General features: G+C 49.6%; 2 protein-coding genes across 2 annotated transcripts in view; one reads left to right on the top strand and one right to left on the bottom strand.

The window, feature by feature from the left end:
- Positions 1-535: 535 nt before the first annotated feature.
- Positions 536-2,334, top strand: FZD9 (frizzled class receptor 9). The gene has a single exon (XM_068969392.1). The coding sequence runs from the start codon at positions 536-538 to the stop codon at positions 2,303-2,305; it is 1,770 nt and encodes a 589-aa protein (XP_068825493.1). The 3' UTR covers positions 2,306-2,334.
- Positions 2,335-7,755: 5,421 nt separating this feature from the next.
- The window catches only part of BAZ1B (bromodomain adjacent to zinc finger domain 1B), a 51,413-nt gene continuing 33,782 nt past the window's right edge, over positions 7,756-25,386 (bottom strand). Inside the window, exons 10-19 of the mRNA XM_068967235.1 lie at positions 24,933-25,038; positions 24,221-24,319; positions 23,072-23,249; positions 21,026-21,208; positions 15,072-15,219; positions 13,922-14,069; positions 12,011-12,123; positions 9,627-9,772; positions 8,399-8,502; positions 7,756-8,144 (exon numbers count right to left, since the gene is read on the bottom strand). Of these exons, the coding sequence (XP_068823336.1) occupies positions 7,787-8,144; positions 8,399-8,502; positions 9,627-9,772; positions 12,011-12,123; positions 13,922-14,069; positions 15,072-15,219; positions 21,026-21,208; positions 23,072-23,249; positions 24,221-24,319; positions 24,933-25,038 (1,583 nt within the window). The 3' untranslated portion in view covers positions 7,756-7,786. The remainder of the gene's footprint in view (positions 8,145-8,398; positions 8,503-9,626; positions 9,773-12,010; positions 12,124-13,921; positions 14,070-15,071; positions 15,220-21,025; positions 21,209-23,071; positions 23,250-24,220; positions 24,320-24,932; positions 25,039-25,386) is intronic.

A 25,386-nucleotide genomic window follows, 5' to 3' on the forward strand; every position in this document is an offset into this window, starting at 1 on the left:
GGGGTGGACAGGGAAATCCTCCGGCTGACTGTCCTGTCCCGGAGAGAAGTTGGGCAGCAACCCCTCAGAAAGGGGAGAACCGACTGTGAGCGGGCAGACAAGGTCACTACTCGTACACCCCTCCCTGCCAGACCGCGCCCGGGTTGGTCCTGCCGTGCAGCGCAGCTGTGAGGCGCGGCGCCTTTAAAGCCCGGCCTGGGGGGCGTGTCGGGCGCGCGGAGGCCCCGCCCTTGGGCGTGTCCACCAGGGGCCCCGCCCCGAGGCTTGTACCCGCGGCCCCGGGAGGCGGCGCCTGCTCCGGCTCCGCGGCCGTTCGAGTAGAGGCGGCGGCGGCGGCGGCAGTGGCTCGGCGCCTCCTTTCCCTCCGGCGGCTTCCCCGCGCGCTGCCCAGGGCGCCCGGCCGCGCAGGGACACACGCGGTCGGCTCCGCTATGGCCCGCACCCCGCGACGTGGCGGGCGGGCACGGGGGCGCCGGACGGCGCGGCCCGAGTGAGGCGGGGCCGCCCTCCCCGCCCTCGGCCGGGACCGCCCGGGATGGCCGTGCCGCCGCTCCGCCGGGCGCTGCTGCTGTGGCAGCTGCTGGCTGCGGGCGGCGCGGCGCTGGAGATCGGCCGCTTCGACCCGGAGCGCGGGCGCGGGCCGGCGCCGTGCCAGGTGGTGGAGATCCCCATGTGCCGCGGCATCGGCTACAACCTGACCCGCATGCCCAACCTGCTGGGCCACACGTCGCAGGGCGAGGCGGCCGCCGAGCTGGCCGAGTTCGCGCCGCTCGTGCAGTACGGCTGTCACAGCCACCTGCGCTTCTTCCTGTGCTCGCTCTACGCGCCCATGTGCACCGACCAGGTCTCGACGCCCATCCCCGCCTGCCGGCCCATGTGCGAGCAGGCGCGCCTGCGCTGCGCGCCCATCATGGAGCAGTTCAACTTCGGCTGGCCGGACTCGCTGGACTGCGCCCGGCTGCCCACGCGCAACGACCCGCACGCGCTCTGCATGGAGGCGCCCGAGAACGCCACGGCTGGCCCCACTGAGCCCCACAAGGGCCTGGGCATGCTGCCCGTGGCGCCGCGGCCCGCGCGGCCCCCCGAGGACGCCCTCCCGGGCGCCGGCGGCACCTGCGAGAACCCGGAGAAGTTCCAGTACGTAGAGAAGAGCCGCTCGTGCGCGCCGCGCTGCGGGCCAGGCGTCGAGGTGTTCTGGTCGCGGCGCGACAAGGACTTCGCGCTCGTCTGGATGGCCGTGTGGTCAGCGCTGTGCTTCTTCTCCACCGCCTTCACTGTGCTCACCTTCCTGCTGGAGCCTCACCGCTTCCAGTACCCGGAGCGCCCCATCATCTTCCTGTCCATGTGCTACAACGTCTACTCGCTGGCCTTCCTCATCCGGGCCGTGGCCGGCGCCCAGAGCGTGGCCTGCGACCAGGAGGCGGGTGCGCTCTACGTGATCCAGGAGGGCCTGGAGAACACGGGCTGCACCCTCGTCTTCCTGCTGCTCTACTACTTCGGCATGGCCAGCTCGCTCTGGTGGGTGGTGCTGACCCTCACCTGGTTTCTGGCCGCAGGCAAGAAGTGGGGCCACGAGGCCATCGAGGCCCACGGCAGCTACTTCCACATGGCGGCCTGGGGCCTGCCAGCCCTCAAGACCATCGTTATCCTGACCCTGCGCAAGGTGGCGGGGGATGAGCTGACCGGGCTCTGTTACGTGGCCAGTATGGACGCGGCGGCGCTCACCGGTTTCGTGCTGGTGCCCCTCTCCTGCTACCTGGTGCTGGGCACGAGCTTCCTCCTGACTGGCTTTGTGGCCCTCTTCCACATCCGCAAGATCATGAAGACTGGGGGCACCAACACGGAGAAGCTGGAGAAGCTCATGGTCAAGATTGGGGTCTTCTCCATCCTTTACACCGTGCCGGCCACCTGCGTCATTGTGTGCTATGTCTACGAACGCCTCAACATGGACTTCTGGCGCCTGCGGGCCACGGAACAGGCCTGCTCGGCGGCCACCGCGCCTGGTGGCCGGAGGGACTGCTCGCTGCAAGGGGGCTCGGTGCCCACCGTGGCTGTCTTTATGCTCAAAATCTTCATGTCGCTGGTGGTGGGCATCACCAGTGGCGTCTGGGTGTGGAGCTCCAAGACTTTCCAGACCTGGCAGAGCCTGTGCCACCGCAAGATGGCAGCTGGCCGGGCCCGGGCAAAGGCCTGCCGGGCTCCCGGGGGCTATGGCCGGGGCAGCCACGGCCACTATAAGGCCCCCACTGTGGTCTTGCACATGACTAAGACAGATCCTTCTCTGGAGAACCCTACACACCTCTAGGGACACAGGCCTGCATGGGGCGGCTGTGGCCCCCTCCTCGCCACTCCCTCCGGAGGAGACAGCTGACTAGCAGCTGCCCAGCTGTCAAGGTCAGGCAAGTGAGTGCGAGGGGCCGAGGAGCAGGGCTGGGAGCCTCCTTCAACCCTCACTTGTTGGGACCCACTGAAGCTACTCCCCTGTTGCATAGTGCAAGGGGGTGGGCCTGGCTGAGTCCCCACAGGGACCTGGGGGAGCACGTGGAGAGGAGGAGGGGCAGAAGGGGGTGTGGTCCAGCAGAGTTTATTTAATGATGTAATTTATTGTTGAGTTTCTCTGGAAGCTGTGACTAGAATAAACCCCCATGTGGCAGCGCTGCGTCTTCTGTGGAAAGGGGGACGGTAGGACGGTGAGGGCCCTGGGGGGAGCCTTCCCCTGTGAGCGGCGCTGGGAGTGGGTCTTCTGGCTTTCCATCAATCAGAACATCCTGCCGGGGAAACAGCTGTGTTTTGTAGGAGCCCCAGATTCTGCGGGTGGGTGTGTTCTCTCGGCTCCTTTCAGTGGCCTGCTTGCCTGTCTGAGCCCTGGGTTCCATCTTCCCAGAGTGAGATGTCTGCTGGGAGAAGTCAGGGAATCCCCTGGGATAACACGCCCCACTCTGGCCCCAGTGAGTCTGGCCTGTTTGGGAGCTGTGGGTAAGACTTCTTTCCTCAATTTGCATAAAAAAATGAGGGCGTCAGCCTTTCTCGAAGGTTCCCTCGGAGGCTCAGTGTCTGCTCTCACTGGCTGGCTGGCCCCTCCTGTTCCTTCCTTGCGCCTGAGGGTCGGGGCCCAAGACAGTCCTCACCGCTCACTCCTTGGGCCCCCAGTCAGGCCACCCCCCCGAACCCCCATCCATCTGGGTGAAGATGGGGCTGGAGTGTTACACGGGCATCTTGGGAGCAGACACGGGCACAGACAGCCCTCGAGGAGGGTGGGGATTGGGTCCCCAGCTCCTAAAGGGCTGCGGGGAGACTGGAAATGCTGAGCACAGCAGTCACAAATGGGCAGGTGCGTGCGCATGGCTCCCTCCACAAGCAGCTCCCACGATCGCGAACCGGGAGAGGAAAAGATGCTGCGCTGACCTATGTGCCGGGGCGGCCCTGGGGCTGCCGGGACCTGTGCCACCTCCAAGTGTGGCCATCCCGGAAACCCTGGCACTGTCTTAGGCTGGGCTGTGGCCGCTGTGACTCCAGCCAGGGGAGAGCCTTGGTTCCTGTCCCTGGTTCAGCGGCACTGACAGGAGGCCCGGGGCCCCATGACTGAGAAACAGAATGAGCTTATTGCAGGTGAGGGGGCCCAAGCTGGGAGCGAGAGGGGCCGGGGCTGCACTGGGCTGGGCTCACAGGCCTGCACTCGGGCGGGGGCAGCAGAAGCCACAGGATTCTGAAACAGGAGGAGAAAGGCAAATGGTGGGTATGGGCCAAGGGTGGAGGGCAGGGTGAGCATCAGGAGTGGCGCCGGATCACCCAACCCCTTGGCAGTCAGGGGACAAGCGGGGTGGAGGGCACTTGGCTGTGTCCTGCTCAGTGGAAACAAGACTGACTTCCAGGACAACTGGGACGGGAAGGGGAGGCAGTGTAACCAGGACGGACCCCAAGGGAGCTTTGCTTTCAGGCTAAGATGATTCACAGAGGCCAGGACCCAGGAAGGAGGGAGAGGAGGGCAGGCCTTGGCAGCTAGGGCTTCTTAGCCTGGGAGCTTGGGATGACACTAATGAAAAGTCCCAGACCCTGAAGGACAGAGACGAAGGAAACATTTGATTCAAGACCTTTTACAGAAGCCCTCCATTTCATCCTCCCCTGTCCATTTTCAGACAGGGGCAGTGCCTGAAGGCCTCGGCTGGCTCAGGAGCACACAGCCAGGGAGACTGGTCTCCAGAGCTGCTGTGACTTCACACCACGGATTCCACCAGGCTGTGGGGTGAGATGGAAACGGTGGGTGTTACAACCTAGGGCAAATTCATCCAGAGGTAACTGCCCCATGGTGGGACCTCTCCCCATCCCCAAAAGGAGACTCTAGAGCCCAAGAGAAATGCCTCAGAAGCCGTCACCCTCCAACCTGTGCGCTGCGTGTCCCTGCCACTTCCCTCAGGGGCCTAGCAGCCCCACACAGGGCCCCTCAGAGCAGCACATCTGTGCGTGTGTACACACCAGCCGAGCCTGAGCTTGTTCTTAACGGAACGTGTGAGCCCAGATCGCAGTCAGCAGAAGTTCCAGGGAAACAAGGCCAAGTTTCCTGGAGTCAGCAGGGGGAATCTTGACTGAGGTCAGACTGAATGGTCCTGGGTGTCAACACCTGCCCTCTCTCCCTGCTCAGTCCCCCGGGAGGATGCTCCGAACAGTCCTGGTGTGAAAAGGCCTGGGTGTCCTGGGCAGGGGGAGCAGTGGAGTGACCTCCTGCCTGGTTTGAGCATCTGCCTCAGAACCCTGGCTCTCAGGGAAGTGGGGGCCTGGTTCCCTAGGGAAGCGCTGCCCGGAGCAGCTGTGCTGGAATCCCGTCACCAGCTCGCTGCCACCTGACTGCCCCTGCCCCGGGGACAGGGTGTAAGGAGAGACAAGCAGGCAGGACAAGGGAGAGGTCTCCCCTGATCACCAGAGTATTGGTCAGACCCGTCTTCAGGAAAAAAGTTGTCTCGTCTCCATTTGCAGTAAAGCCAAATCAGGCGTCTCCCCCAAGGTCACAGCCTGCTAGCGACGGCTGGGCTGGTGGACTAGGAGCAGGACACAGACCCCGGATGACGTGATGGGGCCCCAGAGGCGCTGTCCTCATGTGGCCTAAGAAACCACCCCAGGAACAACAGGACTTCTCAGATGCAGGTGAGCTGGGGCTGCAGGGACTGCTCAGAGGTAGCACAGCTCCTCCAGAGCCTGAGGGCTGCTCAAATCCAGCCTGACCTGGAGGCAAACCACTTCCTCCCTGTGGAACTGAGACTCCCCCAGTGCTCAGGCCTGGCTCACTGCCCACGCTCACCAAGGCCACAGAGACAGTCAATGGCAGAACCCACACCCAGCGCTTAGGTTTCTCCTCAGATTCCGCCCTGTTTTTACCTTCTGCCATCCCCAGTGCAGCTGGTCAGGAACTGGTGGTCTCGCTGCTCTGTCACTGGGATCACGCAGTGGCCCTACAAAACCCTGGGATTCGGGCAGGTTGCCAGCCAGCAGTGACCTACTCGAATCAGCCAGTCTGACCAAAGACAGACTCCCAGCGTAAAATATAAAAGAAGGCATGAGTAAAACAAGACTGGCCCCACAGAGCTGCTGAAGCGGAGTAGGTGGGAATTTGTCGTAGTTCCGCTGTGCATGGTTCAAGTTTTCCTTGAGAACTATTGTAAAATATCCAAAGCTTCCCCAAAATTGAGTCCTGAAGGACCACAAATTCCCACAGTGAAGCCTTAAAAAATTAGTTTCTTCTAATTCCTAGAAGTTTCCAATAGAATTGGGTGGGGTGGGGTGTGGGTTTGAGATGGAGACAAAGCCAGGAGAGGCTTGAAGGCCATGGCTTCGATTACCCAGCGCACCAGAACGCTGTCCTGGAAGCAAAGAAATCCAGTAGATGGATCTGACCTGTGGTTAAAAAGACCGTAAGCCAGAAGTCTGCTCCTGAAGAACGGCCTCCAAGAGTCCATGGGAAAACGCGCTCGGGACATACTACTGTCCACTAAGACCTCCAAGAGCACAAAGAAAAATTCACCAGAGTTGTCACTTCTTTATAAACACAAGTACATAATGTTTATTTGAAAGTCCAATTTATTACAAGTTTACCCTTTTAATGGGGCCCTTCCTCCTTAAAGACAGTTTAAAAAACAACAAGTAACTGAGGTGTCACTGAAGTGGGAACACAGAATTCTCACTGTTAACAGAAACAGACTGGCTCCAGGGCAAGAGGCAGGGACGGTGTTGGAGCGGGGCTGTGATGCTGTCATGTCAGTGCTAGCTCCAAGCCCGGCCAGCAGCCCTGGGGCAAACTCCCCTGGGGCAAACCCCGAGGCGACCAGGGCATGGGGACCACACCTTGCTGTCTCACTTTAACAGGCTTTAGTTCTTGGTGGACTTCTTTTCCCTTCATTTGAATCGGTCCGGAAGCGCTTAGGTGCTCACGTTTTCCAAATTCAAAGTTGACAGAAAAGAAAATTAAACCCTGTTCAGCATTTTTTATCAAAATATGCCATAAAAGGGAAAGAAGACTACAAAGCTTGGCCTACACGTGATGACGTGCTAGAATCACTGTGGGAAGGGCCACAGAGCCCTCCCCCACTCCACCCCCCAACACTGAGCGCTGAGACTTGGGTTCTTGGGGTCCGAGTCTGAGGCCAGAGGAGCGTGGCAGGGGCACTGCACACGGAGGCGGTGGAAGCGGCCGCCAGGGCGGCAGAGGGACTGTCCACGAGCAGGTGGTCCCCACCGCCGGCCCCGCCGAGCCCCAGCCCACCTGCTCTAGAGAGAGGACGGGCTGAGGGAAGCAACCGGGCAAAGGAAAGCAAACACGTTATCATAGAAATCGTACTGTACATGTGCCAAAGCGAGATGACAGAGATCTTTTTACAAGATGTTCTTTATACAATATCACTGCTGAAACAAGCAACCTTTAATAACTAGAAAAGTCAATTAAAAAAAAATTAAACATTTTAAATTCTTCCTGCTTTTCTTCCGCTCCCCTAAGAGCTTGTCTGGTGTGTGGGTGGGCTGGGCTCCAACACCCCTGTGCCAGACCCATCAAAGGAAAGGTTATACGCATGGTTACAAGCAGGGCTCCAGGCTCTGAGTGAAGTGCCTTAGGTTTTGTTTGAGGGGGCCAGGGGCGGGCAGAGAGCTGTCACAAAGAAGGGGAGGGGTACTCAGGAATGGCTGTAGGACATGTCCCTTTACTCTACCAAGATCAACTCAACAGACCACAACTGTCTCCCGATGCTGGTGAATCCAGAACTCTGTGGCACTCACTGATACCGCCACCTGAGAGGCAGGGCGGGCGGGCTTAAAGAAACAGGACTGTGTATAAATATAGACTTAAAAAACCGACACTACCTCCCCAGCTGGCCTGATTACCCTTCATCCTTCTACGTAATGTAGTAACCCCTCCCCTGGAGACCAGAGGGCTTGGCACTGCTGTGGTGGCCCAAGAGGGAGGGACCTTAGGAAAGAAGAAAGAAAAGGAATTGGGTTCACGAGAAAAGCCTTGGACTCCTCCTGGAAACCCTCATGAAGAGGGATTAAGCCACCTCTCCCCACAGCATTTCTGGATGAAGACCACTGACCCAGCAAGAGGCTCTCCAAAGTGCGCTGCTTGATTAAGGCCCACGGAGAGTTCTGGAGAGTGTGTGAGCTCGGGTGACAGGCACTCCCGGGCTCCCCGTGACCTCCTCCCGTCCACGTTTTCTCCAGCTTCCTCTCTCGCCTCCCTCCCCCCTCCCTCGCTCTCTCCCTCAAGTACCCCCGACCTCAGCTCCCTTACCAGGGCCCTGCCTCTCTACTTCTTCTGTCTTCGTCCCCTGGACTGTCCAACGGGCTCTGGCTCACTGTCCCCCTCATCTTCAGCAAGCCGGTCGGGAAACTTCTTGCGTTTCCTACGGACATATGGGTGGCCAGGAAGGTGTTTATGCAACAGAGCCACCAGACACTGTTCCGTCTTCACCATGCAGCTCAGCACGTGGCTGCCCCGGCAGTTGTAAAGCTCAGCATTGGTAAACACTTGCTTCACGTCAGCAAGAAACTCCTGCACAGAGCGGTAGCCCCCACAGGAACATTTGCTCTGCATTGTCTGGAAGTCCATGGGGTGGGTGATGATGTCATAGTAGTCCTCAGCCTCATCTCTGGTCACGGGCTCCCTGGGAGAAGAACCAAATGGAGAGGTCAGCGCAGCCTTGAACCAGATAAAAACCTGGTTATCAAACCACGGACGTCATCACACATCTCACCAGAATGCCCAGCCCAGCCCACCAGCAGGCAGGCAGAGCGCGGGTGTTCACTTGTGCTCAGAGTGGATTCCGCCAGTTTGGAAGCTCACTTCCCCGCCTCCCACTGAGATATGTCCCAGGGGCTCAGCTGCAAGGCTGGCCCGCTCCCCTGGGCCCAGGCGCACCTGAAGGGCCAGCTGAAGCGGTATTTCACTATCTTATGGAGGATCTCTTCACACTTCTGCAGTTCCAGGCTTTGCCTCCGGGAGCTCCGTTTGGTCTGAAGTACCTGGAGCCAAAGAAAGAAGACTCTTTACTGCAGGTCTGAGAGCAGAGTAGACAGGACAGAATACACTTTAAAAAGTGTTTTTATATCTGCTTAAAAAAGCAAAGAGCAAAGTTTAGCTGTCTTCTTGGAACAGAGAAGATGGTCAAGATCATCTGACTCCATCCAGGGAGCGCTCTGAGTGGCGGCCATCAGCCCACCCACCTCCACCTGGTGGACAGTGATCAAAGCAGAGAACAGGCAGCAGTGGCCGGGTCCCAGCAGTCCTGCCGGGGCCAGCTAGAGAGGGCCACTGTCCCCAGGAAGCTAGCCCTCTGAGAGCAGGTGGACCTGGGATTTACAGTCACGCCGTGGATGAGTTTAAACAAGCAACTGCAGAATGCCAGGCGGGTTATGGGGACCACCTGAAGTCAATTTTATGGGGGTGGGAATGTCTGAGGGAAGAAAAGTAAGAGGTACAGTTATTGTCCTGGGCTCTCCTCTGAGAAGCCTCCAAGAGGCTAAAGAGAAAGGTGGTGGGAACAGGTATGACTTGCAGCCAGGAGCAGAGTTGAAGGGATCAGGGCCAAGCTTACAGGAAGGGCGCTCAGGGTGCCCGCTGAGCGTCCTGATGGCTTGCTTTAATGCCCCCAGCCTGCATCCGACTCCAGTTTGATCTGTCAAGCTTTTTGTTCTTTAAAACTCAAGTGAAATCCAAAGCAAGACTGCTAAGATCGCACTGGCTGAGGAGCGGAGGGGAGGGTGCGTCCCTCCCATGACAACTGTCGGCAAAAGCCCCGAGTGAGCGAGGCTCTGACATTGCTGACATTCCCACCACAGAGACCCAGCCCCGCTGAGCCCCGGGAGACACATGGATACTATTTTAAAGTCCTTAACGAGTCGCAGGCTGCCCGTTAACTAGAGGAGATGTTTGCAGGCTGCAGCAGCGGAATGCCGGGAATAACTGCTCCTGGGGGCCTGCTGCCCCGTCTGCCTACAGGCCCATCCATCTGCCTTATTAGTCTCCAAAGTGGGGAGTGGGGGAGGGAGCAAAGGGGCGGCTCCACCTGTTGTCTGGTGAATTCCTGATGCTGGAGTGGGGGGTACGAACCTGAGACACTAGAGCGCGGAGGAAGAATGATTCTTACCAGCTCGTCCACCTCTGTGTCATCTGCAGGTGGAGCCTTCGGCCGAGCCCTCCTGGCGGGATGCGGCTTCTTGCCTGGCCGTCGGCCGGGCCGTGCTGTAGGGGGGATGACGCCCTGCTTGCCCCGGACAGTCTTGCGCGGTCTCACTGAAATTAAACACACACATTCAGAGAACTTAGGATGAAGGGAGCATGCCCACGGAAGGGGTGATGCTCTGGATGAGCAGAGCAGTGACCCCCCTCAGGATGGGGGGGGCGGGGCTCGTGCCGTCGGTTTCATGCTCTCTGACCTCACAGGGAATATCAAGGGCAGCGGCAGCAGAAGACGAATGGGTGGATATCTTTCATCAACTGCCCAAGACCTTTGAAGAGTCTCTTTAGAAAGCCAGTTCCTTTGGTACATGCGCCCTCTGTCCCCACCCCATCCACAGGGAACAAGGGCTGGCAGGAGTCAATTGTAAACTGACTCACTCGGGAGACAAGGCCATTTGCTGATGGGGTCTACCTGGAATTCCTTCAGCCCAAGCTCAGCCTAAGAACGCATGTATTTACATGACAGAGGGAATCTGAGAGTGGAACAGATCCTGTCTCCTAATTCCCAGAGTTATCCTATACTCACCACCACAGTCTGCTCAGGGAAAAGCTGATACCTATGTGAAGTCTTCCTCACTGAATCCAACTTAAGGCTTTGATTTCTAAAAAGCACAGACAGTAGTAGTCCAGGCCACTTCCACCAGAGCCCTGCCCAGGAGCCCCCAAGAGAGAAGAGCAACACAAAGGCACAAGACGGCCTCTTTCACAGTTTACAACAAGCGCTCAATGTCACAGCGGCCAGCATCTCTCAACATTTCCCCAAGAAACAAAGCCCCGTCAGGGTTAGCTCAAGACTGCTCATCTAAGCAAACACTTCCTGGAAAATGGGGAGGGGCCCTGGACCAGAGTTAGGGGCACACAGAGGCGGCGATACAGAGAACCAATGATCTATGTCTGATATTCTCCTTCTAGACCAAGAGGACACTTCACCAATAATCTTAGGTTTTCTAAGTTCTGAGACTGGGCCAGGAACAGAGGAAGAAGCTAACGCCAAGGATGAAACACAGGATACACGGAACAGCCAGCAGCCCAGGGCTTTGAACTGCACTAGGGAACCACATCTTTGTGCCCTAAAAGGCAGAGCAGGCAAGAGGCTCTGAAGCACCAAAAACTTCCTGGATCCTTTCAGTAGACGAGGTCCTAGAAACCTGGAGAGCGAACAAGTCCTTGGAAAGAGCAATAACTTCAAAGTGGAAGGAAACCATTACTTGGAAACTAAACAATCAGTACATGGTTACATCCAGAATCCATTCACAGACAATGAAGTATTCAGATCATGACCTGGGCAGTCCTCGGCCATCTCTGTGTAACGCAAGCTCACAGACTCCCAGTCTCCTTCCCTCAGATACCTGAAAAGTCATGCCTTGTGAACAAACAAGAGGAGCCCCAGAGGAACGAGAGGAACGCAGGTGTCCCAAACCAGCCCCCTGCAGTGCTGGGAAGATGGAGGTCAGGGGCACAAGCCCAGAGCCCTCAGGTTTCGGCAGCACTGGTACAGTAAGGACTGGGTCCGGCACGCAAGCCCTCTCTCCCAGCGCCAAGTGTGATCGTGGGAACTGTTGCTCTCTTCAAAACCTCATCAGAATCTTGTAGCTGTATTAACCTACAAAGAAAGGTATATTTTGCAGGAAAGGCTGCCTGTTAAAAGGCTAGACTGTAGGACTTAATGGTTTAATGATAAAAACGACCAACTCTCAAAGCCTCACGAAAAATGAACGTGAGAGAATGAGTCGACAAGGTGTGGGTGAGTGATGAGACCTTCTCCCTGCTGACATCTAGTGAGAAACAGATCTGAACTTCCTAACACCTATGCCCAAACCATGGGAGAACATCTCTTTAGACTAGCAAACCTGTAGCCCTACACACTACTGGGAAGAGAAAAATCACTGTAACCAGAGAAAAAATAACTTCTCTCAAAGGAACACTGTACCAGAGGCCAGAAGAATGCAAGGGACAGCAGTGGGCCTGGGCCCTCGTTACCGCAGCCCCACACGGAGGGGCTCAGAACCAGCAGACCTATCACAAACACACCTGGGGCCTGGAACTCCACGAGATCATGGACCAAGTAGCCTGGCCACAATCTGATGTTCTGAGACCAAGCCACCCAACCTCCTACTAGGCAGGTAGTTAACTGGCATCTTGAAAACCCATTTAAACTACGGCAGCAGAGTCAGCCCACTGCCACAACACAGAAAATGGCACGCTGGTGTTGGGCATCTCTTGCCAACCCAATCTTGCCAGGTCAGCTGAAAAGACAGTGAGGTTAACTACGAAAGCAAACCGAATACTCACATCGCAAACCAGCCACCTCATAATCCTCTTCCTCCTCCTCCTCCTCCTCTTCTTCCTCTTCACTGCTCTCGTCATCTTCGCTATCCTCAGAGGCAGACTCTTCAGTGTAATTCCTGTGGGAGAAAATACTTGTAGAGACCTTGGATCCAGGCCAAAGTGGTCCAAAGACAGGTAAAGTCCCACACAAATCATGGCAACCTTTCCCTCTTCACGGACTAGACAGATTTCATGATAAGGGGAGGGAACCTGAATCGAGGCCAGGACACAGGAAGCACAATGAAAACTTAAGCTTTAACCGCATGTCTCCTTTGCCAGGCCCCAAACACGGTGGCTGAAACACGAATGGCAACAAAAAACCAAGACCCAAATGCAACCCCACCCCTGAACACACAAAACCGTTCCTTTTGTCTCATAAAAACAGCCAGATAATGTAACATTTCAGGTATAAAAGCTGTCCCCAATGCTGGGGCGGACTGAAAGGATAAACAGCCCAGACAGGTGTTACTCCACCTGGATGCCCCCTTCCAGGAGCTGAAACAGCTTGCCGATGACCGTAAGATCAAAGCACTGGTAATCCCAGCTCAGAACAGCTGGTCCAAAGCCCCACCGATTCCAAGCGGCGGCCTCCCCTCTCTAAGTGTAGCTGGAATGGAGTGAGAAATAACCGAGTAATGCTGTTAGGCAGGGCTGGGATCAAACAGCTCTGTCCTTTCAAAGAGACACCAAGCCAGAGTGCCTACATGCTGCTCTTTCACAACTTCAAATTTCAGCGTGGAAAACAACGGTCTTAACTTTGGCAAGTGCCAGGCGTCTGCTCTACAAGGCCCTGTGGCCGGCCTCATGGGTGAGGGTGAAGGGCAAAGCTCCACCTCTACTCTCAGGGCAGGAACGACCCCAAGGAAGACGGCGAGCTGGGGAGAAACTGAACAAAAAGGCGAGATGCGACCGTATTGCACTTTACAGACATCAGAAGACGAGCTGGAGCACAGAGAAGGAATGATCCTAAGGATGCTTCCAGAAGGCAGGGCAACTTTAGGTAGACGGTGGGCAGTTTAGCCAGGTAGGAGTTCTGGGGCCAGGAAATATGCCTGCTGGGAAGAAAACACCAGAGGCAAGGATGCCCAATACACAGTCTATAGCAAGCACACAAGACGGGAACAAGGGTTCATAAAATCATAAGCTAGTGCTGGGCAAGAAGAGTCTCAAAAGTTAGTCCAGGGACTTCATTCTAGAGGCAGTGGGGAGACCACAGTGTTTCAAGAGGATAGTGACGTAAGCAAACCTCTGTCTTTTGTAAACCATTCTGGTATCACCACAAAGCTGGAAGGAGAAGAGGGAGGAAAATATGAGGTCGAGTTGAGAAGCCCCTGGAGGCGGCCAGATGAGCGATGCAGGGGGGCCGTATGACAGCAGGAGGCTGACTTGCAGACATCTAGACACTGAACTGGTAACATTTGGCAATACAGAGACAGGGGAGAGGAAGATGTCCAAGCTGACACCAAAATTCTAACCATGCTAAGGAAGGAAAAGAGTAGGCACAGGTAAGGAAAGTAATGAGTTTCATGATTTTTAGCAGCGGGTGGCTGCAGAAGTCATCAGAAATTAAGAAGTGGGCAAAGTGGAAGTAAAAGACAGACGGAGATATGTTATTTGAAACGAAGGGATGACCAAGAAAATATAAAACATGGCTGGTAATGAAAACTAGAAATGTCAACAATAAGCTAAAATTAAATTAAATCGGAGCCCTCTGAGCACCACTCCCCCACCCACTGCAGTACCTTAAATAAGGGGGCTCAGCACACAAAAGATGAGCTTAAAGCTCCCCAGCATCATTCAGTTTGAATAACTGAAGCTCAAGTACAACAGCTACTTATCAATTTATTTGTTTTTAAAAGAAGAAGAAGTTCTCACCTGCCACGGGAGTTGCGCCTGGCAGTAGCAGGCTGGCAAGCTGGGCACTGCCACTCACCATCTGGTACTTCATAGAGGGCCGGCCTCAGACAGAACAGGTGGAAGGCTTTATTACACTCGTCACATAAGATCAGCTTGTCATCCTCACCTGCAAGGAGATAAACATGTACAGCATGGTGGGAGCATGGCCACAGTCAGTGACTTGTAAGAAGGAGCTGCCAGCCTCAATCAACCCCACAGAAGAAAAAACTTCCCAGTGCAGTGCGGCCCCATTTTAAAGAGTGCAGTCATCTTCTGAAAACAAACGTAGTATTAACTAGACTACAGGTAACTTAGGGTTTGGGGCTTCTAACCTGCATTCCCAAATCGACTCAGGGCCAGACGAGACGGTTAACATACACTAGGAGGCAGCAGAAACTCAAGCTCCGGCAGGAGATTTCCCTGCCCCTCTCTCACTAAGAAATGAACCCCCGACAAAGTATACCTTTCTGCCCTCCTTCCTCTGCCCCGACCAGACAAATGCGTCCCAATTCATATCTATTATGGTTTGGTTTCCTTACATTTGAAAATACACCAAACCATTTTAAATGATCGTTTCCCCTCTCCAACCTTCAGTTTTTAGAGCAACTAAATGACTTTAGAGAGGTCTTTTCATCCTTGGAAAGTATATCCTAACCTGTCACACAACAGCTTTAGACACTGAGAAGTCAATCTCTGAGGGGCTTTTAGAACATAATGGGGCTCCTAAAAGGCCCAGCATTAAACAGTCCCACATGTTTCCTTCTGTAGGATTCCAAAATAGCAAAGTCCAAACTTCCTTCTTCATAGCATCCAAATACTGCCCTCTACTGGCAGCACCACAGCACCACAGATGAGTAAAATCCAGAGTTTAAATTTGGGTTAAACTAATTTTGCTCCCTAGAGAAAACTTAAAGCTTGGCAAGATCAACTGTTCTTCTTTTATACTCAAAACTGAGGCACAAAGGGCCTGCTCTGATTTGTGGGCATGCGACTTTAAAGACCAGCATTTTATGGACTCTCATAAGGTGAAATCTGTCCCCCCACATCTAAAAAACTCTCTAGGGGAGAAAAGAACTTGGAAGTCCACGTGCCTAATACACTCAGATAAGCCACTCTGACTTAAATATACCTTTCTTTCGACAAACTTTGCATCGAGCATTTTCAGCTGACATATCCCATTTGATACAGGCATCAAGCATCCCAAGCAGAACATGCATTCTGGAAAAAGTCTGAGCCTCGCGGATAGCTGTCTTCCATTTTTCCAGAGCAGATGCGACCTAAACGGAGACCAAAGCAGGCCAGCATTACTATAATGACCGCAAAGACACAGAATGTGGACCTTTCACATCGTACTGACAGAGTATACACCGAGAGAGGAACAATACTAGGTAAAGAATCAAGAGAATCCTGAGTATACTCACCTTCTAGAGCCCCTCCGGTCTAACCGATTCATCTTACAGAAGAAACCAAGGCCTTAGAGGGTGCAAAAAAGCTGCCAAAGGGCACACAAAGAATTTGGTGGCGGGGGGCCAGGGGGAGGCGGGTGACTAGAGACAAGTCTCTTCTAGTGAAATCCACTTAAAGACTCAGTGTCATTTAAAAGCAGAAGCACCATACTGTGTAAATAATGCTAGTATGCAGCAATGTCATGGAGCTAACAAAACTGGTCAACAAGAGTATCAGTTTCTGCACAATATGTGCCCCAATCCCAGATAACAGGGCCTAGAAATACTGTAGAAATGAATCATTCTACAGCCCTTAAAGTGTGAGGCGCAGGTATGTGGCATTTCCCTTGACTTGCTCACCCGCTTCTAACTGAAGTGACAACTGTGACATGCTGGAGGTTGGCCTGGTTTCATTCTGGGCAGTTACACTGTCTCCCGTCATCATCAGAAAATGGAAATTAATTCAGAATTAGCAAAAGGGTTGTGAAGGAGAAAAATACAATTAAGAATTTTCAACCCTCTCAATAAAACACACATTCTGAGGCGGAACAAAAACACCATTTTAGAATAACTCATGTATTTGTATTGCTGTTTTATTAATTGAAAGGTGATTTGTTTGCGGACACTTTCAAGGCACTTATAACGCTTAAACGATTAAATGGCATGATAGAGGGCATCATCCTCAACAGTCAGACAACACAGGAGCTGGACAAGGTGACACTTCGGCAGTCCACCAGGAGCTGAGAGCCTCGCGGAGGTCATCCCGCTATCAGTCATGACTGAACCAAAGGCAGACCTGCCCGGCTACTTTTACAGCCTGGCTAGCTCCAGCTGACCGACACCACCCCTGCTAGGTTTTACTGCCCTGTCGTAAGCAAAAAAGGCCTATTTCAAGGAATAGTCTCCCTCCTATAAGAAAGCCCATATGGCCTTTTCACGGAAGGCCATAGGCTTAAAACAGAGCTGCCGAGGGAAAAAGACAGTTGAGCTACTTCTGCAACCCTGGTGTGGAGGAGGACGGAGGGGGAACAAAGGCTGTCTTTTTCTTACAGAAACCAAGAGCCTTGTGTGTGTAAGTTTATGAACAACAAGGGTAAGTAACACAAACACACCAAAAATATCTATTTAAGAGGCTGCTCAAGTTCTAGTGAAAACTGACTCATTCCTTACTCCAACTTGCCATGCAGATATTTCAACATCTGCCTCTGAAATACAATTTCCTTCCTTCCCTTTTCAGAGTGCCTCAGCAGGATGTAAGATATACAATCACGGCTGCCTCGCTGGTCTTCAACCCTAATGTAATGAGAGCTGATGTGTGGTACCAGAGTCTCCTACTGTAGTAAAACTTAAATCTTCTTCATTCAATGGAATATAAATTTAAGAATTTTAGGTTCAGTTCCTAAAAGAGTGTTATTGAGAACAGCCAGGGAACAGCTAAAATGGGCTTTGGTGTCCTCTAGTGGTCAGATGGACACAAGTTATCAACATTTAAAAAACATTTCCTATAAATTACAAAATCTGAGCACCTAGCACACGTGGCCTCATTAAAACAAACAAACCAAAACACTGGAAGAGACCTTGAGAATAAGCTTATTTAAACCTCATTTTAAAAACAGACTTGAGATACATATTAATAAGTTCCCCCTATTAAATGTATAGTCAATGGCTTTTCACATATCTGCAGAGGTTTATAACTATCAACATAATCTTAATTTTAGAACATTTTTATCACCCAAGAAAGTCTTGCCCATTTCCTATCCCAACCCTAACCCACAATTCCCTACCCTATCCCACCGCTTCCTCAGGCCGAGGCAACCACAGTCTTCCTCTGCTTTATAGGTTTAACTATTCTGCCGTTTCACACAACATGTGGCCTCTTGTGACTGGCTTCTTTAACTGAGCGTGTTTTCTAGCTTCATCCACATCCCAGCATGTAACAGTACTTCATTCCACTTAAAATGCGGAGTAATCCATCCATGTTGTTTATCCATTCATCAGCAGGCAAACACTTGGATTGCTTCCGCTTTTTGATAACTCTGAGTAAGACTGCTATGAATGTTTGTGCACATTTGTATAAATGTTCATTTTTTATTTTTCATGAAAAGAAATTTGTCCAAGATCTCAGCAATCTGGGCCAGATCTCCTGATCCCCAGTCCGGCGCTGCTGGCATTAATACATTAGCTCTTGTTTTACCCACTGTGTTATTCATCCAGACCAGCCTCGTCTCAAGTTTACTTCAGTTCAGCCGCTCAGTCACATCTGACTCTTTGCGACCCCAGGGACTGCAGTATGCCAGGCTTCTGTGCCCATCACCAACTCCTGGAGCTTGCTCAAACTTATGTCAAGAAGTCAGTGATGCCATCCAACCATCTTATCCTCTGTCATCCCCTTTGCCTCCTGCCTTCAATCTTTCCCAGCATCAGGGTCTTTTCCAATGACTCAGTTCTTCGCATCAGGTGGCCAAAGTATTAGAGTTTCAGCTTCAGCTTTAGTCCTTCCAATGAACATTCAGGACTGATTTCCTTTAGGATTGACTGGTTGGATCTCCTTACAGTCCAAGGGACTCTCAAGAGTCTTCTCCAACATCACAGTTCAAAAGCATCAATTCTTTGGTGCTCAGTTTTCTTTACAGTCCAACTCTCACATCCATACATGACTACCAGAAAAACCATAGCCTTGACTAGACGGACCTTTGTTGGCATCAAAGGCCTTGTGTCCAACCAGCCTCTAATTTCAAGAACAAAAACAACTGGCACTCAACATTTTAAAGAACATCTTAGTCTCCTCCCATTGCACAAAATTCTAAACAGTCTAGAACATTAAAAAAAAGAAAAAACCACATTACCCAAGACTTAAAAACAGATCAACAGCAGCTAGATAAAAGTTTTTACAGTCAACACAGTACCATCAAGTAAATCCTGTCTTGCAGTACTGCCAGGAAGCCAGACACACTATTCTGATGAAAAAGTCGAATTCTCTAACATATTTAAATCAAGTTGGGCCCTAGTTAGAAACAGCAGAAGTGTATATAACAAAATTAAGGGGAAGCCAGCTTATGGGCAAGCCACCATTAATTCCCTTCACCTAACACTAAAAAGACAACATCATATTTTGACAAGAATATAATGAGGCATCAGACCATATTCTTCCAAAAAAGAATGTTTATAATGGAAAAACAGATAACCGGCTTGTCAAGACAAATGTATCCAAAGTAAACAGAGAGCCTAACAGAACCCAGGATTTCGCCCAACTATAAAACATCTTTCCCACTAAACGCAAGAAAATGAAATAAACATTAAATAATTGAAATAACTGACTACCACATGAAGGGATTTAAGAGATAATCTACTTTCACAAATAAGGAAACTGAAGCACAGATTAGAAACTGACATTAGCTCAATGCAACAGCCTAGTGCCAGCTGAAAAACCCTGGCCTGTGCTAAGTGGAAACCTTCAAAGCAAAGGACAGTGGAAAATTTCAGAGCTGTGGCAAGGCTGACCTTCGGTGGGGAACTGCAGGGCATAATGCCATTTTAATGGAGAGCATTGTTGAACTACTTAGTCGGCAACCTAATTGATTTTCCAAGAAACTCCTCCATGTTTTCCATTTGTGTGCTATGTGTCTGGGCCCCAAGGTTAAAAAAAGTGCTCATATTTTCCTCCCCAACCAAGCTAAGAATCGTCTCATATGACAAACTGAAAAGAGGTTACTTCACTATCGGGTTGAATACCAAAAAGGAACTTAATGAGAATGCTATATAGCTACTAGTTCCCAATGAGAAGAAAATAATATGAGTAAAGGAATGGCAAGGAAAGATCACGTCAAGGAGGAGACTGTTCTGAATAGAACTGCGTTAAAAACAAAACCCATGAAGCATTCAGCAACGCTGAAAGTACGCCTAATGAGAAGAGATTTAGCAAAGCAGAGTATGAACTGTCTGATGTCTTATTTCACCTAGAGGTTACCTGGATGCTGTATTCCTGTAAGACAATGACATGTGTGTGAAAGCTGCGTCTGTGTCATGAATTAATAGTTAAGTTTATCTAACTTAGTTCACTTTATTTAACCTTAGTTCTCTGCTCACCTCTCACCTAAAATGTTTCTTGTATCATATATCGCTCTCAGTCTTAGGAAGAAACTTGGGGGGAGCATGACAACTGTGTACAACTCCCAGAGGAGCTTCAGAGAGCAAATGCATTCCAGGTCAACTCAGAGGACGAAACAAGGACCAGCGTCAGTGATGAGAGGCAACTCCAGCTCAGACTAACACTGCGCCCACCCCTCTCCACAGCCTAATTAATTTCTATTTGTTCTTTAAAATCCAGCTAGCAAGCGTTAAGTGGCCCCTGGATCCCTCACAGGCGAGCCATGGACTGGCCTTCCTCCACATCTGTCACACTGCTCCAAGCATCTCTCACACAGTTCTGGAGGGCAAGGACTTCTGGCTTCTGCATATCACCAAAACCCTCACACTGTGCAGCGTGACCGGCAGAAGCAAGCCAGTCCCAGCCATTATCCAGTGGAATACTTTCCCTTGTTTTCACTTTTCTCCCTCCCCTCCTCTCTCCCTGCCACATGCTTCAAGCTTGGTCAAAGAAGACAATCTTCCTTGATAGAGGAGGAGCTTTCTTTGCCCAGTGTGCACAAGTAGTTGTGTTCCCTGAACAGAACCTCCAAACAAGCTCTAAAGGCCCACAGGAGCATTATTCACAATAGTCAAAAGGGGGAAGTGACTCAAGCATCCACTGATGGACCGATAAGCACAATGCGGTCTATACACACAATGAAATATTACTCAATCTTATAAAAAGAAATAAATTCTGGCACATGTTACAACGCAGGTAACTTTGAAGAAGTTAACTAAACCAGTCACAAAAGGACAAATACTGTATGCTTCCACTTACATGAGATACCTAGAGTACTCAAATTCATAGACACAGAAAGAAAATGACAGCTGCCAGGGACCTGGGGGAAGGATGAAGAGGGGAGCTTAGTGTTCAATGGGCAGTTTCAGTTTGGGAAGATAAAAAGTCTGCGGACAGATGGTGGTAATAGTTGCAGAACAATGGGAATGTACTTAATGACACAGATTACATGTGAAAACGGCAAAGCTGTTCACTGTGTATATTTTACAATTTAAAAAACATTAAAAACCACCACCCTTCCAAAAAAGGCTTCCCAAATGGCTCAGTGGTAAAGAGTCCATTTGCCAATGCAGGAGACACGGAAGATATGAGTTTGATCTCTGGATCAGGAAGGTCCCCTGGAGGAGGAAATTGCTTGGGAAATCCCATGGACAGAGGAGCCTGGAAGGCTGCAGTCCATGAGGTCACAAAGAGTCACATACGACTGAGCGCACACATACAAACATCTTTTTAAAAAGGGAATTTGCTTTGGTAAAGGTAAAAGGTGTGTGTGTCGGGGGGTTGGGGGAGCGTCTAACACCGTATCCAGCACTGTAGGTAGGGCTGGGCTCCACAGACCAGTTTGAAAACAACATTTGGAGAAAGGGATAAAGATCAGACCCTGGCTCAGGGAACAGTGCTTATGCAGCTATAAAGCACAGGGTTAGATCATTTTAACAGCAGATTATAGACTTCTACAGTCATAAACGACATCTTCATTAGCTAAAATACCTTTGCTTCCTCTGCCATTTTTTTCTCTTCATCCACCTCTTCAGTCTTGGCTGAATCTTCGCTTTGGAGTTTTCTTCTCTTCTGCTTGGGGGCCATGAAGCCTTGGAGAAACTTCTTTATGACACTGGCTTGAAGGGCGATCACACATTCACCAAAATCCTTCAGTTTCTCTAGTGAGATCACCTACAAAAAACGATTTCAAGACTAGACTGAGTAAAAGGACAAGAGAAAGATGAAAGCAGTCTATCCTCAATTAAATTCAAATCAACCTAAACCGAAATTGGTCACTTAACATTAATTTAACTGGGTGCCTCAGTTCAACGGAACGCTTATACATTTGAAAGCAGCCAGACTACTTGGACATCCCTGATGGAAGGGCCCCATGAGATGCTGGAACTTGCTCTACTTAGGGAAGTTACTGAGCTCATTCATTCATTCAGCAACCTAGTGCCTACTAAGTACAAATGACAGTCTCAAGGCAAAGAAAACCAGAAGCAAAGTAAAAATTTACCAACCTACTAGCTTACAAATTATAAGCCACTAATACATTTTAGATGACGATCTCATTGAAGCCTCACATTGATTTTATGAATAGAGAAATACAAGCTAGATCACTTTGATCCAAATTATGTTCTACCTTCTCAGTCACACAATACATGCTAATTTAAAAGTACCCTCTTATAACTATAAAGAGAATCAAAATGTGGTCCATTGGAAAAGGGACTGGCAAACCACAAACCACTTCAGTCTTCTTGCCTTGAGAACCCCATGAACAGTATGAAAAGAGAAGAATGATAATAATCCAATGTTAGCAAGGTATGGGTCTGGGTTTGGCACAAAGTAGGTAACTGATAAATACTTGCTAAATAAAAAAGCAATTACAATATTTGAAACTGGCAGAGTCCTTTTGGTTGAATAATTCCTATTAAAAACAAAAACAAATTTGAACAATAAATATGTTTCAATCCTTTTTCCCAGGGAATGTACCAAGAACTCGTAACAGAGCTAATGAAAAAAAAAGTTACATATATAAGATGATATATGATTTGCTGATTCAAAGAGCAAAGAAAAAAACAGAAGCCTGACAATAAAATATTTACCATATCAACTCCACGGCTTATTATGTACACCAAAGTGATACAAAGACTAAAAGAAATGGAAAGTTCCTATAAAGGAGGGAAAACTGGGGGGGCAGGGGGATCCCCAACTGCTCATAAAAATCATATAACTGTTAACACATATAACGCATATGAACAATTTGAAAAGACTCACCAATACTGATATTTGGAATTATGTAGACTTCCTTATTTAAAATTAACACAAAAACTAGCCTGTCAGGCTCCTCTGTCCATGAAATTCTCCAGGCAAGAATACTGGATTGGGTAGCAATGCCCTTCTCCAAGAGATCTTCCAACCCAGGGATGGAACCTGGGTCTCCTGCATTGCAGGCAGATTCTTTACCATCTGAGCCACCAGGGAAGCCCCATAGCAATAACTGATGGACAGTGTTTTCCAATCTTTTCTCCAGCTTCGATACCTAAACTTATCTAATGTGAGACACGTTGTCTCTTGAACTGGGTCACCTATAACACTTTAGGGTCCTTCTGAGCAGTAAGTGACAGAACAATAAATGTACCTTCACTGATATTACCTATTTAACAGCATGAGTGTTGCCCAACACAAGATTTATTCCTAGAGAATGGACAAAAGCAGGATACACAAACGTTTCCTACCTTAAAGCACAAGGCGTCACATGGGAATGGACAGGTTAAATAATGTTATGTCTATGACTTCAGGACTAGTTTTCTTTCAACCTAACAGAAAAGCTCTTTTTTAACAAAGGTTCTGAGCCAACTGTAAGATTTTTCTGGAAGCCAGCAGATGATGAAAAGGGAAAAATATTATATGTACACAGAGAACTTAGGATTCCAGATGTGTCTTTCAAAATAAACATATGATCCCCAGGTCATCTACGGAACCCAAGAAGAGTATCAGGGAACAATTCCAAATGAACAGACTTCAAGGGTATTTTCCTGATGGTCTTACCCGAGCTTCAAATTCTGAGGTTTCTTCCACATAACCAAGTCCTCCCTTCTGTAATCTTGTTGCAACTTCAATGAGATCACTCCGAAGAAAGTTTAAGAGCTCCTGGTTGCCATCGCAGGATTTTAGACCTAAATTTGGCTTCCGGGCCAGATGAATAGAATGAATAATGTCCTGGTACCTAGAAAAGTTGAGGGAAAGGGGAGGAGGAGTAAAGGAACTTAAAGAATGATCTACAGATTTCAATGACTTGAATGACATGTTTTATTATTTCTACAAGACTGATTTCGATCTTCTTAACTCTGCTTTTTAATAATCTGTTTCTTACACAAATCTCAAATTTCTTTTTCTTGACTCTTTTTAAAAACACACTGATTGTATTCTGCATATGGTAATTCCAGGATCTTGTGTGTTTCTTTACCTAGCTCTCATTCAAGATACCTTATTTGTGTGGGTTTTTTTTAACTTTTTTTTTTTTACCATGAGTTTCTTGGAATTGTATCTGTGGAAATTCTTTGAGGCCTGGTTTGAAGCTGTGCTCCTCCAGAGAGAATGTTCATTTGTACACTCTCAATTCCCCCCATCCCTCATCCCCTGGCAACTACTAAGCTGTTTTCTGACTATAAATTCGCCTACTGTGGATGTCTCACGTAAGTGAAGCCACACACTGCGTGGCCTTTTATGTCTGGCCTCTTTGACTGAGCATGCTGTCCATCCATGTGGCAGCATATTTCAGCACTTTGCTCCTTCTAATGGTTGAGTTTACGCATACACATTTTGTTTATTCATCCATCAGTTGATAAAATTGAGGCTGTTTCCATTTTCTGGCTGTTTTGGATACTGGCAGAATACTTGTGAATACCAACCGATGCGGAACGGTGTTTACAGGCTGCCTAACTCCAGTGAAGCTCTTGGCCTGGTATGTGGCATGTTAGTGAAAAACCCTGCTACCCTGTATCCACATGCTTTAATAGCATAATTTTCCAAATAATTATGAAGTGTCAAGAAAATACCAAACAACAAGAACACAAGAGGGTTATAGGCTTTTAAAATTTTACTTAAGCTTTTACGGCTAAACAACCACGCCCCCCAAGGTATGTATAATATCTAACGCAGAAAAGAAGATGTGAAGAGCAAGATGAAAACCCTTACCTCTTCTCTAGTCTCTCTTTAAGCTGACTTTCTCTTATTCCCTGAGGGTGAAGGCAATTTAGCAACTCATCCAGTTCCTTCTGACTATCACATAAAAACCTGCAGGGGCCAAAAAAAAAAAACTTGTTAACTCTGTGTGTGTGGCGGGGGGGGGGGAATCAAACACTGTGGTGGTGGGAGTGGGAAAGCAGAATTCCAACCTTGTGTACAAATTCATGAAGTTCACTCTTGTCCCTACCCCTTTAAAGAGTAAACTTATATCCAAAACCAAAGGTGAGCACAACCAAAGCAGCTGATGCGATCACAAAGTAGAAGGGACCCTCTCCAAAACCTAGTTCCCAGCTTAAAGCAGAACAGGCACACAGGAAGATTAATGGCTGTATTTATAATTATTTACTCTTTAATAGAGATTAAAATCTTGCTCTATTCCCAAGCAGACTGAAAGGCATTTTCAATGCTATATAAGATCTATCCTATAATATAGTTACATTACAACAGAAAAATAAATCCTAAACCTTAAAGCAAACAAATATATTCTTATAAAAAATAATCAAGTCTGCTTTTAAACCAATGAACTTACATATCCAAGAAATCAGAGTCACACAAAATGCTCGCAGTAGTGAATAACTAACTCACTGGTGTCACTGTATCAAATATTTTCTTAACACTGAAAACGAAAAAGAAAGAGCAACCAGGTGAATGCTCACATTACCATAGATTCTGGCCTTGTTTGGGTATAGTGGTCTCGACAGCGATTTCTGTTGCTGGGCCGTGCTGTGTGTTCATGCTTACATTTTTGCCTAGGTTTGCTTTCTTACCTAAGAAAAATGTATACGTTAGGCTGAACACAGCGAGTAACTCCACTCCTAGTCTAAGCAGTACACAGACACTGCCTATTGAATATATCCACATGTACAACAGATGCTAATTTCTCTTAAACATCTTACAGACAGCACAGTATCTGAGATAGTTGCTCTCTAGACAGCTGAACAGTTGTACGGGTCAAAGTTTAAGAGCATCACAAGTTACAGTGGAGAGAGACTAAGTATCTCAGAGCACATAAATAATCTGCTCCTGGTACATGACGATGTTTGGCACGAAGGTATCTGTCGTGACGTAGACACAACTGAAATATATAAACTACTAAAAGTTTAGCCCTGGAAGTG

The sequence above is a fragment of the Capricornis sumatraensis genome, chromosome 3 (genome assembly GCF_032405125.1).
Source record: "Capricornis sumatraensis isolate serow.1 chromosome 3, serow.2, whole genome shotgun sequence".
In the NCBI taxonomy this organism is placed as follows: Eukaryota; Metazoa; Chordata; class Mammalia; order Artiodactyla; family Bovidae; genus Capricornis; species Capricornis sumatraensis.

What these genes read in the sequence shown, in the direction of transcription:
- FZD9 (XM_068969392.1), top strand. Translation starts at nt 536, where the DNA reads ATGGCCGTGCCGCCGCTCCGCCGGGCGCTGCTGCTGTGGCAGCTGCTG.